A 17711-nucleotide genomic window follows, 5' to 3' on the forward strand; every position below is an offset into this window, starting at 1 on the left:
ATTTACCCACCTACCCATTCATCTACCCATCCACCCGCCCACCCACCTACTCATCCATCCATCCATCCATTCATTCATCCCTGTATCCATCCACCTACCTACCCACACACCCATCCATCCATCTATTTACCCACCTACCCATTCATCTACCCATCCACCCACCCACCCACCTACTCATCCATCCATTCATCCATCCATTCATCCCTGTATCCATCCACCCACCTACCCACCCACCCATCCATCCATCCATTTACCCACCTACCCATTCATCTACCCATCTGCCCGCCCACCCACCTACTCATCCATCCATCCACCCATGCATGCACCCACCTATCCATCTACCTACCGACCCATCCATCCCAGAAATAGTTGTTGGGCATCTACCATGTACCATGTCCCTTGATGGGCACTTAGTGAATAAGACTCAGTTTCTCCTTTCTGAATGTCATAGTCTTTGGGGGTAGAGAATGACAGATCTGACCAGGTGGCCTTCAGTTACTACACCTATAGATTCTCATCCCTTTCCAGTGGCTTTTGCCACCTTCACACACAAATGGGGACCTATGTCATTTCTGAGTTGATGCCACAATGAATATTCTTTGCTTTTCCCAGTGGTATGACCTGGATTCACTGGAGCAGTTTCCATTCCCCTTGGGTTACGATAACAACATCACCCCTTTCCAGAAATTGCTTATTTTGCGCTGTTTCCGTGTGGATCGGGTCTATCGGGCAGTGACTGACTATGTGACTGTAACAATGGGAGAGAAGTAAGTGTGTCGTTTTGTTGATTTGCCACTTTTCGTGGGGTGGGATCGCCAGCATCCTCCCACCTTGGGCTCAAAGAAAGCAGAGGCTGACCAGCTCCCGTGACAGCTGTCGCCACCCTGTCTGGACAATATTCCATAGCCAATATTCTAGAATTCTTTAATATTCTAGAACAGCGCTAGTCACAAGAAATTCAATGTGAGCCACATATGCAGTTTCAAAAGTTCTAGTAGCTCCATTAGAAAAGAAATGGGCGCAATTAATTGTAATATATTTTATTTAAATGAATATATTAAAATTATCATTTAAATGTATAATCAGTATGAACATGATTGAGACATCTTACATGCTTTTTTTGGTATTAAGTCTTCAAAATCCTGTGTGAATTCACACTTACAGCACATCTCAATTGGGGCCAGCCACATTTTAAGTGCTGAGTCGCTGCGTGTGCCTCATGGCCGTCACACTGGACAATGTTGCTCTGGCATGGGGTACAAAGCCAGGCAGAGAGCGTGGGACTGCAGCTCAGATGTGCCCTTGCAGCCAGTAGGCCATGACAGTGAGTGATGAGGCTGGGTGGAGTCCTGGTCCCTGGGCAGCTGCCCTTAGCTCCTGCTGACTGATACCATGTGCCACTGGGAACCCACAGTGGCTGGATCCTCTGACTCTGAAAGAAGCTAGGACTTCAGATTTTTACCTGAAATATCCCAGTATCTTTGTGTTGGCAATGAATTTTAAAACGCACGTCTGGGTCAGGTGCAGTGGCTCATACCTGTAATCCCAGCACTTCAGGAGGCTGATGTGGGAGGATCGCTTGAGGCCAGGAGTTTGAGACCAGCCTGGGCAATATAGCGAGATACTGCCTCTAAAAAATAAAAAATAATAAAAAAATGAGCCAGCTGTGGTGGCGCACACCTGTAGTCAAGCTACTAAGGAAGCTGAGGTGGGAGGATGGCTTGAGCCTGAGAGTTTGAGGCTGCAGTGAGCTATGATAGTACCACTATACTCCAGCCTGGGCAACAGAGTGAAATTATATCTCTCAATTAAAAAAGAAAAAGAAAAAGAAAAAAACCCACACACAAAACTCAAAATTCAAGATGTGGACCATTCAGGACACACCTGTGGAGCCTCAGGGTTTTGTGCCATGGGCACGCCCACCTGGAGGGCAAGCTGAGGTGCCCAGCTCGGCACAAACCAACTGAATCGAGCGTGCAGGGGGTACAGGAGTTCCCCATCAGGGTGGGAGATGTGCATAGAAACTAGAATCTAAAACAGGGAAGACTGCAAAGAGCTATCCCAGGGGAGGGGTCAGAAGGTTCTGGACACTGGAGGAGGCAGCACTGATCAGACAGACCAGCCCCTGGTCTGGAGCTGTCCTCCCGGGACAGTTTTCTGACTGTGTTTCTTTCACCAGGTATGTACAGCCCCCAATGATCAGCTTTGAAGCTATTTTTGAGCAGAGCACTCCAAATTCGCCCATTGTGTTTATCCTGAGTCCTGGCTCTGACCCTGCCAGTGATCTTATGAAATTAGCAGAGCGAAGTGGTTTTGGAGGAAATCGCCTCAAATTCCTTGCAATGGGTCAAGGTCAAGAAAAGGTAATTTGTGGCTGAAAGGAACAAGCTCTACATTTAGGGGAGGTCCCTGGTGTCTGCTAAGGAGGAGCTAACCTGGATTTAAGCTGAGAGTGCCACGCCACAAGTAAGTTGGATGCATTTCCGAGCAAAGCAGCAGTAATGAAACACTGCGTAGATGACAATAATAGTTATGATTTCACAACCTTGTGTTGTGATCGTGGTGCTGTGCTTTTCTTTTTTTCCTTTTTCTTTTCTTTTTACTCTGTGACCCAGGCTGGAGTGCAGTGTTACGAACATAGCTCGCTGCAGCCTCGACCTCCTGACTGTTAAGTGATCGTCCTGCCTCAGCCTCCCCAGTAGCAGCTGGGACTACAGGCACGCATCACCATGCCTGGCTAATGTTTTTTGTATTTTCTGTAGAGAAAAATACAAACACGTCACCATGTTGCCCTGGGTGGTCTTGAACTCCTGGACCCAAGCGATCCTCCCACTTCAGCCTCCCAAAGTGGGATCACAGGCATGAGCCACAGTGCCCAGGCTGTGCCGTCTTCAAAGCCCTTTCACACACAGTCCTTACCTTCCTTAGTCCCTGAACAGCCTCATTGCAGATCAGAATTATGATGGCCCCAATTGCATGGCCAAGGGAGTGGGTTGAGAGAGGCTGAGCCCAGGACCATTCAGGACAGAACTGTGGTGCAAATCCTCCTGTCCTTCTGAGCCAGAGAGCTTTCTTTGCTGAGGTCTTGCCTCTCTGCATCACAGTGCTCCCTGCTAGAACTTGCTACGCAAGTTCAGTACAATGTGGGACAAAGCTTGCAGGAAAAGCCTGTGCGTCAGCAAGTGTGATGGTCGCAGGCATGCGTGTTGGGGTCAGAGGGAGCTGACTGCCAGTCCTGGCTTTGCTATGAACTGCAGGGCTTTGGGTAAGCCCCTCTGCTGCTGAAAGCCCCTGGGTGAGATGAGGATGGCCATACCCATGCTGGACGGCCCGGGAGGCAAGCCCTGGGCACCAGCAAGGCGGGCCAGCTCTCTCAACCACAACACTGAAAGAAGCTATTGTAACATCAGCGCTCATGTGTTTTAAGCCATTTCAGAAACCAAGGCTTGATTTGGGTGTTTAGCTTGTTTGTGCTTGAATTACATTTGGGAGGGGACATGGTGATTGTTTTCCAGGCCTAGGGCCCTGAAGATCTTACAGTGGCCAGGACAATCCCTACTTCCTGGTGGGCTTTAGCTGGTCTGTTGCAGCCCTGCTCAGGAGTCCTCCGGACAGGAGCGACTGTGTGGGAGAAGCTGGGGTTTCTAGGGCCGGGGGGCTGATGAATGCAAAATGCTAACCCATCTTCCAGGCTGTGTGTGACCAGCTCAGTGCACCCACGGGGCCCATGGGGTTTCTAAAAGATGGTTTATTTGAAGGCTTCTCCTGTAGCTCCTGGATCCTTGGCTTGCTTTTGGCTGCTGCTGGAGCTGGCCATCACCTTTCTGTGGGGTGGAGTGGGTCTCTGGAGAGCACGGGGTTGGGTTTGGATGCCAACTCCCCCCTCTCCTCCTCCCTCCCCCCTGGCGCAGGTGGCCCTGCAGCTGCTGGAGACTGCGGTGGCTCGCGGGCAGTGGCTGATGCTGCAGAACTGCCACCTCCTGGTCAAGTGGCTGAAAGATCTGGAGAAGTCCTTGGAGAGGATCACCAAGCCCCACCCAGACTTCCGCCTGTGGCTCACCACGGACCCCACCAAGGGCTTCCCCATTGGGATTCTGCAGAAGTCCCTAAAGGTCTGGCTTCAGGATGGACACCAACATGCCCAGCACCCAGCTTCCCAGACCACCACCATATTGCTGTGGGGCCAGGGTGTGCATGTGTCTGTGTAGAAATAAACCTCAGGCTGCAGTTGAAACCTCGCGGTTGAAACCCTTCTCATCCCATTTCTCTCTCTCTTTAGAGGGGGCTGCTGTCCTAGGTGGTGTTTGTGACTCCCAGGCCTATCTCTACCAATTCTGCATGTGTCCCTAACAGTATCTAGGCTGCTTTTCATAAACTTCATGCCCCCACCGCCACCCCCCCCACCACCCCATAGCCTGCAGTTCTCTAGTGCTGACTGCAGAAGTTTCAGGTGGTTTACATGCCCCATTTAATTTATTCTCCAGCAAATTCTTTTGGAAAGGTTTTGTCATTCCCCGTCTCTCTCTCTCTGGGGAGGTGGAGGGAAGACTTGACTTTCATTCTACAGTAAAGGATCTCATGGTTCAGAGGAAGGTCAAAGACCCTTGATCCTTGACCCTGAGAGCTAAAACATCTAGTCCTTTAACTTCTTAGCCTGGGCCCTGGACAAGAGACTTTAGCTATCGGAGGTCTCAGACAGATGGCTCTGCAGAGAGGAAGGAAAGCGCAGTGCCTGCACTGTGCACACTCTTCCAAGCTTGTGGGCCTGCGGTCTCCATCACTGTGCGTTTTCTTCTCTTCTGAAGGTTGTCACTGAGCCGCCCAATGGGCTGAAACTCAACATGAGGGCAACTTACTTCAAGATCTCTCACGAAATGCTGGACCAGTGCCCGCACCCTGCCTTCAAGCCGCTGGTCTACGTGCTAGCATTCTTTCATGCTGTGGTGCAGGAGAGAAGGAAGTTTGGGAAGATTGGCTGGAACGTGTACTATGACTTCAATGAGTCTGACTTCCAGGTGACAGTGGCTGCTTCTCCTTGGAAATCGCTTCCTTAGGTGGCTGCTTCCTCCCCGACTTTCCTCTGAGTTCAACCACAGCAGGGTTGCGCCGTTCCCAGCAGCCTTTTCAGAAAAGTGTCAGAATGTGAACAGCTTGGTGGGTTTCATTGTAACTGAGTGTGTTCTCTTCTTTTAAGGTCTGCATGGAAATTCTGAACACGTACTTAACGAAAGCCTTCCAGCAACGGGACCCGAGGATCCCGTGGGGCAGCCTCAAGTACCTAATTGGAGAGGTAGGGGTGACCGGGGATCCTTCTGCAGGTGCCTCTAGGGCTACAGAGCTGTGACCTTGTGCCCCTATTTTCCTCTGAGCCCTCAGAGCCAGCCTCTTCTGCCCCTGTTCCCCTTGGGTCTCTGTGACATTCTCTCTGCTCTCACCCAGTTGTTATTTGTCCTAAGTGAGCTCTATTCACACAGAGGTTCCCTGAGCTGGATCCATGGCTGGGGATCCAGGCTAGGCATCCTCTAGCCCCTTGCTTCCACTGTCGCTGTGTACAGAGCTCACAGGAAGCTTCCCCGGTGGTCTGCACACGGCTCAAGCAGTGACATCAATTCCAAAGACAGCAGCAGCTGCTGGCTTCTTTGGCTGTTTGTTTGATGTGTTTGGGGGACTTTACTTGCTGCACAGGGGCTACCAACACTTCCCGAGGGCTTCTTATTGCTTTGGGCCCTATCCCTTGGGAAGCCAGGAAAGCCCCAGATCAATTGTGTGAACAGTGGCCCAAAAGGCTATGCAAGTCAACAGGTTCGAGCCTTGCAGCAGCCAGGCTGTAGGCGTCTCTTGACCCTGGGCGCGCCTCTGGCCCCGGGCCCCCAGGGTGCACACAGTAGGTTCTGAGCTCGTGGCTGGCTCTCAGGCCCTCTAATTTCAGGTCATGTATGGAGGACGGGCCATCGACAGCTTTGATCGCCGCATCCTGACCATCTACATGGATGAGTACCTGGGGGACTTCATTTTTGATACTTTCCAGCCATTCCACTTCTTCCGGAACAAGGAAGTGGACTACAAAATCCCTGTTGGTGATGAAAAGGAGAAATTTGTTGGTGAGATTTCTCAGACATGAAAAGATTTTCAAGGCTTTTGCTAAGGGAGACCATACATTTCAACTGGCTCCTCTCCTGGTGGGGCTCCTTGGCTGGTCAGGTGTGGTCTGTTAAGCCTGTTAGGTGGCTTGGCAGACAATTCCTGGCTGCAGAGCTGATAGAGTTCAGATTTCCCATCCTGCAATGATGGTAAATAAATCAGGGTCCACCTGGAAGGGCAGAGTGGCCACAGTGAAGCTCACTGAGACTTTTTCAGAAAAGATGAATATACGGCTGGACTGGGTGCAGTAGTGTAGAATTTTTATATTAAAAACGTCATTGGCTAGTTATGGTGACTCGCACCTGTAATCCCTTCTTTGGAAGGCCAAGAAGGGCAGATCGCTTGAGCCGAGAAGTTCAAGACCAGCCTGGGCCACCAAGCAAGATCCCATCTCTACAAAAAAATAAAAAATCAAAACAAAAACAAAAACAAAAAATTAAACAAAAAACAATAAAAAAATTAGTCGAGTGTGGTAGTGAACACCTGTAGTACCAGCTACTTGGGAGGCTGAGATGGGAGAAATGCTTGAGCCCAGGAGGTCGAGGCTGTAGTGATCAATGCACGTCAGTGCACTCCAGCCTGGGTGACTGAGTAAGACCCTGTCTCCAAAAAAAAAAAAAAAAAAGTCACCCTCTAAACAGTAGAAATTAGTCTTGCATGTCTGGGGACTTTGAGGCTGTGGGCCCTGAGAAAGCACAGGTGGCTGGACAGTGCCACCTCCGTTGTTCTCTTGATTGCAGAAGCCATTGAGGCCCTCCCGCTTGCCAACACGCCAGAAGTGTTTGGTCTCCACTCCAATGCTGAGATTGGCTATTACACACAGGCGGCTCGAGACATGTGGGCTCACCTGCTGGAGCTGCAGCCTCAGACAGGTAAAGTCTTACTCCGGAGGACTTCATTAGTTTGAGTGGGGTTTTACGATTGCTTCTTGTAGCTCTCCCACATTGCTGATGCCTTTCCCAGAACCGGAAGGCTCAGGAGGCTCCAGTTCTACACATGGATGCCTTGCTTTCTCTGAAATGTGTCCTGGTTTTAGGGGAATCCAGCAGTGGCATCAGCCGCGATGATTATATTGGCCAAGTGGCCAAAGACATAGAAAACAAGATGCCCAAAGTCTTTGACTTGGACCAAGTGAGGAAGCGCCTTGGAACAGGAATCTCCCCCACTTCGGTGGTGCTCCTGCAGGAGCTGGAACGCTTCAACAAGCTTGTGGTCCGGATGACCAAGTCTCTGGCTGAACTTCAAAGGGTGAGCCTGTCTCTCATGTGTAGATTACTGCCTAGACATGTGGCACCTGGGGTTCTGATCGAGTCTTGCCGATTGCTCTTGATTCTAAATAGGCCTTAGCTGGAGAAGTTGGAATGAGCAATGAGTTAGACGATGTGGCCAGGTCTCTTTTTATCGGGCAGATCCCTAATATCTGGAGAAGGCTTGCTCCTGACACCTTAAAGTCCCTTGGAAACTGGATGGTCTACTTCCTGCGGCGGTTCAGCCAGTACATGTTGTGGGTAAGAGGCACGTTACTACCTCCTGTCTGCCGATTCAAGTGTCAACCTAGACTCCCTCAAACCACCTCCCAAGCCCCTCTTTCCATGTCCCAGCAGTAACCTCTGTTAGAGTTTACTGGGTGCTCTGGAAATGGTCTGAGATTCTTACAAGCATATCTGTATCTTCCGTTTTTCCTTTTCTTTTTTCTTTTGAAGACTCTGAAGCATACTATGCATACCCGATTATTTTATCTAAGCGTATATCTTGGCACTTGTTCCATATTAGTACACAGAAAGCAAGCTCATTCTTTTTTAGAGTATGCCATTGTACAAATGTTCCATATCCTTTCTCTTCCTTCTGTATCCTGAAAATATGGTAACTGTCTACATTTAGGTGGTTACCATATATATATATATTTTGCTAATACGAATAACATTCTGGCGCACATGTCTATGAATATGCATAGGGGTGTATTCCACGGATAAATTCTGACAGTGGAAGAGTTGGATCAAAGAGCGTGTGCATTTTAAATTTTGATAGCTCTTGTTGGCTGGTTCTTAGAAAGGCTGAAACCACAGTGTATGAGCGTGCTTCTTTCCTCACCCCTCTGCAACACTGTGTTTTTAACATTTTGGATCCCTGTCTCCCTGATAGGTGAAAATAAGATCTCATTGTTTTGCTTTGCATTTCTTTAATTATGGTGAGCCTGAGTGTATTTCGCATGCTTTACAGATATTTCGTGTTGGCTTTTTCTGTGAATTGTCCTTTTGTATCTGGATTTCATTTTTAGTAAGGTCTCCATCGTTTCACTGATGGTTAAGAGCTCTTTGCAAATCAAAGAAATTAGCCCTTGGTCTGTATTTCTCCCAGCTTGTCATAAGTCTTGACTTTGCTTACATTATTTTTTCCGCAGAAAAGCTTTACATTTTTATGTAGTCAAACCTATAAGGCTTTTCTTTGTTATCCTGGGCTTTGTATTTCCTACTCCATGATATGAAAGCATTCACTGGGGATGTGGCCCAGTACTTTTGTGGTTTTATTTTTATATCTAAATCTTTGATCTACCTGGACTGTGGCAGTCCAGATTGTTTTTCTCAAATGGGTGGCCAGTTGTGCCAACGCCATCTTTTGCCACTCAGGTGAAATACGTCTTTTATCATAAACTAACTTCCAGGCCAGCTTTGACCTGGCATTGGATGGCAGCCCCAGGCTCCCAGCACTTGCCCTGTCTTCTCTCCAGGTCACCGAGGGTGAGCCCAGTGTGATGTGGCTCTCGGGGCTGCACATCCCTGAGTCCTACCTCACGGCGCTGGTGCAGGCCACCTGCCGGAAGAACGGCTGGCCGCTGGACCGCTCCACCTTGTTCACACAAGTGACCAAGTTCCAGGACGCGGATGAAGTGAATGAGCGGGCGGGACAAGGTACCGTCAGCTCATCGGGATCCGCAGCCTCTCACTTAGGATTTCTCGCCCTGAGCCGCCTCCAAGTCAAAGGGATAGGCATAGCGTGGGCCTCGATGGGCCAGGCCATGTTTGAAAGGCAGCCTGCCAAAAATATTTCCTGTCTGTGCACTGCCCATGTCGTAACACCTCTGAGGGTGGATACAGAAGTTTCTCTTCCACTTTCTCCGTTGAGACCTGGGGTCTATGGCAGGGGAGACCTGAACCATGTTTACTCTGCTAGCTCATGGGAAGTGGGCTCCTAGGGCAGAATTAGCTCTTGCAAAAACCATCAGGTGGCTTTCCTGTAACCCCTGACGGGGCCAGGGGCATGGGAGCCACAGAGCAGTATGGACTAACTTGGTTGGAACTCTTTGATTATGCCATAACTTCAGGTCCTTTAGACAATGGTTACTGACTCTGTAAACGAGAACTGGAAACTGCTGTTTCCCCGGGGCCATGTTGTCTTAAGAGTTCATTTAACTGCAAGAAACAAAAGCTCTTTTGAGATGGCTTAAGGAGTGGGGACTTACAGGAAAGCTGTAGGGACTCTGCGGCTCTCAGTGGCGGGGAGCTGGCGGTGTCTGGGCTGCCACTCTCTCTGGGGCCACAGGCGTGTGCTCCTGTCTTCTCCCCTTTCTATGTCTGCTGGGTCCTCCTCCCCGGGGACCACTTTCTCTGTGACGCTTCTACTTCCTGCTCCCCAGCCACTTCGGCTCCCAGGGTAGCCGGGGTTGCCATGGTGCCCATTCTGACTCTGGGGCCATGCATCTTCCTAGCCTGGGGGCCCAGGGTGGTCTAAGTCCGTCGACCTTGATGCCTCATTCCTGGGGGAGAGGCCACCGCCCCGCACCCACTTCTCTGGGCCCTGGGGGAGGGCCACGGGGTGTCCTGTCTGAGCCGCTCCTCCACAGAGGGAAGGTGGGCAGGACAGAAGCGCTGGAGAAGGGCCTGGGCTGTCCCCAGGGCGCTGGGGAGGAGGCCAACCAGTGGCTTGTGTGTGTCGCTGTGTGCGCCTGATGGCAGGCTGTGGATGCTCCAGTTGTGTCCAGTCTCTTCCTTGTGTCTCTAGGGTGCTTTGTCTCAGGACTGTACCTGGAGGGTGCTGACTGGGATATAGAAAAAGGATGTCTTATCAAGAGCAAACCCAAGGTGCTGGTTGTGGACCTGCCAATCCTGAAGATCATCCCCATTGAAGCCCATCGCCTCAAGCTGCAGGTGAAGGTCCCAGCCCCTCCTCTCTGACACTAGAGCCCTTCCTCTTCTGACTGTAGTTATGGCTGAGGTGGTTTCCAATAGTCCTGCTTTTTAAAACAGGGGTGCCTAAGCTTTACGGGCTGGGGAGAGTCTTGGAGCCGTGATAAAAGCTCTGGATAGCCGCTTCCCGGGAAAGGCGCGGCTGCACATGTGTGGACGTCGATCCTTCCAGAGGTGTCAGGCTCAAGTTGTGATCCTGTGGTCAAGACTAACCAAGGGGAGACTCCCTCCCTTGCAAAATGCTGCAGACGTTGCCTGAGCCATAAAGTGGTTCCCTCTGGTGTGGACAGCAGATGCCTTCTGCTCTGCCTGGGCCAGGACCCACTTTTAACCAGTGTCAGTGTGAAGCCAGGTCCCCGTGAAGCTGGCAGAGGGCGGCCCTGCACAGCCCCAGCCTCGTGTGTTCTCAGGTGCAGTCTTGCACGGGGGCCCCTGTCAAGACTTACACTGCCCCTTTGCCTTTATCCCTCTGCACGCTCTCGCCATGGGGGCGCCTCACCTGCCTCTCCCTTGCAGAATACCTTCCGGACCCCCGTCTACACCACCTCCATGAGAAGGAACGCCATGGGAGTCGGCTTGGTGTTTGAAGCTGATCTCTTTACCACGAGGCACATTTCTCACTGGGTGCTGCAAGGAGTATGCCTCACCCTGAATTCTGATTAACCTTTGGGTGAAGAAAACTGCTTAGTGAATTCGGAGCCTCGGGCTGGTTGGGAAGAGTGATCAGGTCTGCTGTCATTTCTTGGGGCCTCTCAAGAGGCAGGAGGGGGACTGACACTGATTTTTCATTTGAAATCAGCCATTTACATCTCTTTCCATACAAATTAACCTGAATGGTTTTATTTTTAATACTACTTTTTAAAAGGAATTTATATAATCAAAAAGTAAATATTGGAGAGTATTTTAAGGTGTGTGGAGTTTTCTTTTCCTTCTCAGAGAAAACACTTGATTAAGCAAAAGTGCCTGAAATACATAGCATTGGCACAAGTGAGAATCCTAATGTCATTTCCAAAAGTGTGTTTTCGACGATCCAGGTCTGTTTCAGCAGATGCTCCTTTTTGGCAAGAAGGGCTGATGATGTCGGGCACACAGCAGAAGTGGCCAGAGTCACCTGGAGCCACTGCTCCCCCTTCCAGAACTCTCTGGCCCTAGCTGCTTTGGCTCTGACCGCTACAGTGACTGTGAGGTTGTTGAGCTTAGTGTTTAGTTCCTGCATGAGCTTCCACCCCCAGCCTGCCTGGGTCTGTGTGGGGTCAGGTGAGGACATGGAACCTCCAGGACCAGTGGTCACTGGGCACCCCTTCCCTCTGTGCACGACAAGGCTGGCCTGGAGCCCTGGCTGGCCACCTGGAGACGAGGGGTGGCTTCACTCCACGAGGGAGGGGAGGGGCTCGCAAGGGCAGCACAGTGGGCAGACGCCATCAGAGGCAAAAGCAGCTTCCCACAGCAGCTCAGGAGCGCAGCACATTCTAAGGACTAGCTCTGGGCAGGGAGGAAGCAGGAGTGGCTTCTGGGACCTGGGATTGCTCTCCCTCCTGCAGTCTCCTAGCCCTCCTTCAGGTGTTTAATAAAAGACACAAAACAGAAGGAAGGCGGGTTTAGAAAATAAAGTTTGTTGGGATCTTAAACATTTTGGATAAAACTAACAAAAAAAATATGCACACACATCCAGGTTGTAGTGCCATGAGGAGCAGCGTCATCTTATTTAGTTCCTTGAGATACACGCGCAGCTGCTCGGTGATCCGTGCCGCCCTGGGACAGGTTGGTCAGGAGGTGACGGGGTCTCCAGGAGGAAGTCGGGAGGTGACAGGGGTCTCCAGGAGGAAGTCGGGAGGTGACGGGGTCTCCAGGAGGGAGCAGGGGCTGCTCGGCCAGGCTGCCCTGGAGCCTGAGGATAAGGTCAAGGATGGTATGTGTTGCTCCGACTTGAGAATTAGGTGTGTGACTATGTGGCATTGTGAACATCAGGAGTGACGCAGCCGTGGCCGGGGCTTTGTCCGCAGCGCACTTAGGTTACACGGAGCGGGATCAGAAGCAAGCGATTCGGCACACAGGCGTTTGGCCACAGCAATTAGGAAATACATATTCTGCAGCAGGGACACAATCATATTTTGGTGTGAAGAAGAGGGCAAGAGGAGCAGGAGAATTGGTCGGTAGGTGTGAAAAGAGTTTGGCATGCATGGGAATTAAACAGAAAAGGTGTGGCTGAGATTTCCTAGTGGTGCTCACAGTGCATGGACAGCGCGGGGTGGGGCCCGGCGGGCTTCACACAGTTCTGTCCGTCCCTGAGTGCTTCCTCACCACCTTGCTTCCGTTCACCTGGTCAACCGCCAGGGTCTTCACCTCGGGTTGGGCCTGCGGCGGGGTGGCGTGGTGGATCCGATGCGCCACCCCAACGTGGGCTTTGTGCGGCTTTTCGCGGGCCGGGCTGTGCTGCTCGCTGCTTCGGTCAGAGGCGATGGGGGGGATGACGAGGGGCCTCTCTTTGATGAGGTGGACCTCGGCGGACTCCCTAGCCAGTAGAAATGGGGTAGGGTCGGGCATAGCATCCACTGGTTCCCGCAAAAGGAGTTTCCTGCTCTCTGCCCCGAATCTGTAGACCTCTTCAAATTCCGGGTGCAAGGGGGCTGAGAGGCTCTTTTTCATGCGGCGGCGAGGCGTTTCAGGTAGCTTGTCTTTGGGGGGCGCTGGCTTGTAGCTGGCCAGCACGGGGCTCCCTGATGGGCTGGCATCTGAGGTCCCGCTGGAGCTCATGAGCTTCTTCTTGGCGGCGTGCAGCTGGGAGGTCAGGTAGGCGATGGTGCTGGCCCGCTGCTCCAGCTCGCTAGATAGCAGGGTCAGCTTGTGACTCTTGGCCTTCAGCTCCTCCAGGTACTTCTTCTCCCGCTCCTTGATGGTGTTCTCCAGCACTGTGATCATCGCGTTTTTTTGCTCCAGTTCTTTCAACAACTCAGCATTTTCGTTCTCTTTCACTTTCAGTTGGACTTCCAGCTCTTCACATCTTTTCTTTAATTCGCTGCTTCTAGAAGTCCCATCTCCTACAAGAATAAGCCGAGGAAGGAGGTGAAGAACTCATTAGACTGAGGCTGAGTGGTGAGGCCTACAGGGCAGGCGGACCTGTCTGGTGGGGGGCCCTGTCTAGGCTGTGGGGGCTCCGAAAAGACCCCTCCCCTCCCCGAGGTGGGGAGATCAGGGCATCTCAGAGGCCCTTTCCAGCTCTTAGTTCTCTGGCTTACTGCATAAAAGAATGTCTCTGAACCTTAAAGACGCTGAAGTTAAAAGAGGCAATTGCAGAGTATCGGACCTCAGCAAACACTTAGGATTAAACTGGCCGCAAATCCTTCTGTCTGCTCAGATGGCATTTATGAAATGCCTGCTACATTCAAAGCACTGTTTTAGGAAACTCAAATGTACAAAGAATTCTCCATGTCTATTGCATTAAAACTCTGATGTTTAGAGGAGAAGAGGTGTGGTGCTGTCACTTTGCTCTGCCGCTGGCCTCCTCTCTCATCCCGCTCCCCGCACCCCACACGCACAGAGAGACTCCTTCCCACTTCCTGCTCAGAGACAGCTGCTTCATCTCTGTGGCTCCTGCCCTTGGCCCCTCGCTGCTGCCCTAACACTTCGGGCCTCTGCCTCCTGCTGTCCCTGGGTGCCTGCCCTCACCCAGTCCTTCAGCATATGCCAGCTGCCTCCTTCTCCTGCTCCGCTGGTGACCTGCAGTCCCTGGTCACCTCACACAGCGCCCTTGGCTCTCAACCCTGGGTAGCCATCCTGCTCCTCCTAACGCTGGCTGGCTGGCTGGCCATCCTCCTTGATTGGCCCCTGGGAAGTTCTTTCTAGACTCTTCCTTCCTGGTCTGGAACTCACCTTGAGTGTCACCTCCCGATTCAGTGTCTCCTGAGCACCACTTCTCCAAGTGAGTCTCCATCAGACACACCCTCAAGTCCAAATAGCTGCTCTGCTTCCTACATCTTGACTCTCCCAGGGAGACTGGATGCAGTCGCCATCCCCAGCCTCCCCTTCCTGACTGTGCCCTTCTGCCGGCTGCTCAGTGCTGCCCCCTCCCTGCTCCTCCAGCTGGCCTTGGTCCCACCTCCTCTCTGGTCTTCCTTTCAGTCCATCCTGTATTTAGGAAGCTTGGTCACCCCTCTAAGTATTCTTGTCCTCTGTTCAAAATGGTTCCTCACTGCCTAATAAAACCCAAACTGCCAGATGCCTTCCAGTTCCACAATCTGTCCCGAATGTTATCTGTTCCCACATAAATCAAAGCTTCCATCACTCTCCCTAAGCCGCCACCTCTTGTTCTGTCTCTGTTGTACCCTCTATCCTTGACCTAACTCCAGACCTGCACACCCAGTTTCCCTGTACCAACTCCACCACCCAGGGCCTGCCTAGGCACTGGACGCCACTGGATGTCTTTCCCAGGCTTCTGTCTCACTTTGAATTTTCCCACCTGCCTGAGCCAGCAGCAGCTCTGCAGCGTGTCCCACCAGCCAGACTCTGAACTTTTGAGGGCCCACGGCTGACTGGACTGGTCTTGTGCAGGGCACTTGCATGGTACAAGCTCACTGCAGGTGATGTGCGCTCCTCGACTTAGCATGGGGTCACGTCCCAAAAAATCCAATGTAAGTTGAAAATACCGTTAAGTCAAAAGTGTGTTTTTGATATTTTCAGCTTACCATGGGTTTATCTGGACATATCCGTGATAAGTCGAAGAATGTACTGAATGTGTATTGCCCCATGCAGTTGAAAAATTTTAAGTTGAACCACTGCAAGTTTCTCTTTTTAAAAAACATGTGTCTGTGTGTATATATGCAGGTATAATGTCAGCAAATGACCTCCCTAAAAAGGATGCATGCAGTACTACCTTTCATGAGGTTTATTTTTTTGCCAAAAGGAAAATGGATCCTGAAACACAGTTTCAGAGGTAAAGAGAGGGACAGAGACACACACATATGACTCTATAGACACTGTAAGACCCAGGAGCCCAGCCACCTGGGCTGAACCCCTGCAACCTGAAATGCTGACCTGGGCATGGCACTGGGCCTGGTACCCACTGTCCTTCCCCCAGGGCCTGTGGGACAACAACCCATGCCTGTCGCAAGGCCTTTGCTTTCAGCCCACACGTGGCTGGACAGTGGGCCTTGGGCTCCTTCTGAGGAAGGGCTGCAACCTCAGGCCTTCAACCACATCCCTGGCCTGCTGTGACCATCCTGGGATTTTCTTCCCCCAGACAGTGCTGCAAAAGGTTGATGGACGTTTGGAACATTCAGGAACAAGGCTCTCCCTGGGCTTCTCTCATGTCCTATGAGGGGCAGCCCACAAAGGCAGAAGGCCCTGGCAGTCAGACTGGGGACTTGGATTTGTGGGGCACCTGTCAGATGAAGATGCAGGTTCAGAGATGTCAAAGAACTTGCCCAAGGCCACACAGTCCCTCTGAGTCAGAGTAGAGGCCCGAATCTGGGGATCACTAAGCATCACTCTGGTTCTTTTGGCCACAGCATCCTGAGAGAAGCTTTTCCTGGACAGACATTCTCCTTATCATCCTTCCTTGAGAGTCATCTAGCTGTGCTGCCTTCTCCTCCAGGGTGCGGCCTTGGCTCCGGGCTGATGTTTGCTGGCCCTGACTTGAGCGGGCCGTCCTATGGGAAGGAGCTGGTGCGACTCCTCCTCCATCCCCAGCTCTGGAGAGCTGCTTCGGTGACTGTCCTTCCTGGGAATCAGCACCTCCTGTTTTGCCAATTTCTTGCTCTTTATAGAAAGCTCCACTCTACCTCCTCCTCTGTACATACCCCCTTTCTGGAAATTTCAGTCTTCCCATGAAAGCTTGGTGCACACTGAGCTGACAACAGCAACTGACGCTGGTCTCCAAACGCCACACTGCTGAGCCTGCCCAAGCGTTAGGGCACTGCAGTGCTTATAAACCTGTGCACTCCCAGGGCCAGCCCAGACTTCTGGGGTCACAGCCCCCAGGGGAGGGAAGCCAAGAGTCTATGCTGTACCCTGGGTCCCGGAGCTGCTTGGAATTGGGCAAGTTTTGGGTGCACTAATGTAAAACAATTTTCACCACTGGGAGGGGAGATGCCCCACTGGAACCACCTGAGAGGCTTTTGAAACTGCCTCTTCTAAGACACAGCCCTTGCTGTGAGGACCCTGCTGCTGCTGGGAGCACTACATCAGGTGGGTGGGCAGGCGGGCGGCCTTGGGACCTGGGGCTGAGAACCTTGACTGGAGAGGCCACAGGGCAAAAGTGCTTCTTCAGATTAGCCTGGGCCAGGAGGGGACAGGGAGCAAGGACGCCCTGGCTTCCGTGACACGGGTAGCTCCTTTCCCAAGGCTTCAGTAGTGGCAGGTGTGGACGCTGGAGGTCTCCAACGTCAGGTTGAAACCCTGTTCCTCTGCATTCCCAGAGGCCCAGCTCCCGGTCCCAGGGCTTCGGGGGAGGTCCCTGGTGTCCCTCCGCAGGGAGACTTCTGAGGACAGCCTCCTGTTCTTCCACCCCAAGAAGCCCATGGCGCCTTCCCTACCACACACAGACAGAAAGACGTCTGGGCTCCTCAGAGGCACACTCAGGAGGCTGTAATATGAGCAATGCAAATGGAAAATATCAGTGCTCGGTAATCCGCTAAGGCTTGGTGGAAATGGTCCGTGTCTTTGACAAGGAACTGGACACTCTCAGGAATGATAACTGCCATTGTGAGGCCTGTTTAGAAAAAGGCATTGTGGGGATGCAGAAGTTCTTCTTCAAAGTTTCTTGAAACCATGAAGAGCTTGTCATTTCCTTGCTCTATGTGTATCTCTATGTATGTTCCCATGCAGCTGCTCTGACTTGCCCCAGCATGCCTGGACAAGGCTAAATGAGCCCTGGACCATAGTACATGCTATTCCTTATTTGGAAACCCTCCTGACCCTCTCATGACTAGCTTCCTCTTTTCTTAGTCTTCTTTCCCGTTTGCCTATTTAGGAAAGTTTCAAGCTTTTAACCAATCGGGTTAAGCTGCGAGGTCCCATTCCGGCCAATGGAAACGGGACACAGTCATAGGGCAACTGCATCAGGTTATGAAGATTAGAAATGTCCTCGTCTCCTTTGTTCGAGTGTGCTCTTGTGGCGAGACTGCTGGCGAGTTGCACCCTTTCTGCAGAAAGTAAACTAGCCTTGCTGAGCCATCCATTGCCTTGGTGTGTTCTTCCCGACGTGATAAACCCGTTTCCAACAGGCGTCTCTGCACAAACATGGATTCAGCACTTTCCAAATTCCCACCCTGTTCTGGGGAGCAGGCTCTTTGCAGCAGGCACAGAGAGCCCTGGGAAGGCCTGGGTTTCTGTCTCTCCTCCGGCAGCCAGCAGGCGGATGCCCTTTGGGGTTCCCTGAGGTCCTGGAGG

General features: G+C 51.7%; 2 protein-coding genes across 3 annotated transcripts in view; one reads left to right on the plus strand and one right to left on the minus strand.

Annotated features, from left to right (window-relative positions):
* DNAH10 (dynein axonemal heavy chain 10) overlaps window positions 1-11232 on the plus strand; it is a 176780-nt gene extending 165548 nt beyond the window's left edge. Inside the window, exons 68-79 of the mRNA XM_050747794.1 lie at window positions 613-767; window positions 2180-2363; window positions 3912-4112; window positions 4806-5015; window positions 5195-5290; window positions 5930-6101; window positions 6882-7013; window positions 7178-7389; window positions 7482-7649; window positions 8870-9050; window positions 10141-10286; window positions 10842-11232. Coding sequence (XP_050603751.1) covers window positions 613-767; window positions 2180-2363; window positions 3912-4112; window positions 4806-5015; window positions 5195-5290; window positions 5930-6101; window positions 6882-7013; window positions 7178-7389; window positions 7482-7649; window positions 8870-9050; window positions 10141-10286; window positions 10842-10988 — 2004 coding nt within the window. The 3' untranslated portion in view covers window positions 10989-11232. The remainder of the gene's footprint in view (window positions 1-612; window positions 768-2179; window positions 2364-3911; window positions 4113-4805; window positions 5016-5194; window positions 5291-5929; window positions 6102-6881; window positions 7014-7177; window positions 7390-7481; window positions 7650-8869; window positions 9051-10140; window positions 10287-10841) is intronic.
* Window positions 11233-11920: 688 nt separating this feature from the next.
* The window catches only part of CCDC92 (coiled-coil domain containing 92), a 299056-nt gene continuing 293265 nt past the window's right edge, over window positions 11921-17711 (minus strand). For both annotated transcript variants that reach the window (XM_050748100.1, XM_050748102.1), the window contains one exon: window positions 11921-13363. In XM_050748100.1, the coding sequence (XP_050604057.1) occupies window positions 12591-13363 (773 nt within the window). In that variant the 3' untranslated portion in view covers window positions 11921-12590. The remainder of the gene's footprint in view (window positions 13364-17711) is intronic.

This window comes from Macaca thibetana, chromosome 11 (assembly GCF_024542745.1).
Source record: "Macaca thibetana thibetana isolate TM-01 chromosome 11, ASM2454274v1, whole genome shotgun sequence".
Taxonomy (NCBI): Eukaryota; Metazoa; Chordata; class Mammalia; order Primates; family Cercopithecidae; genus Macaca; species Macaca thibetana.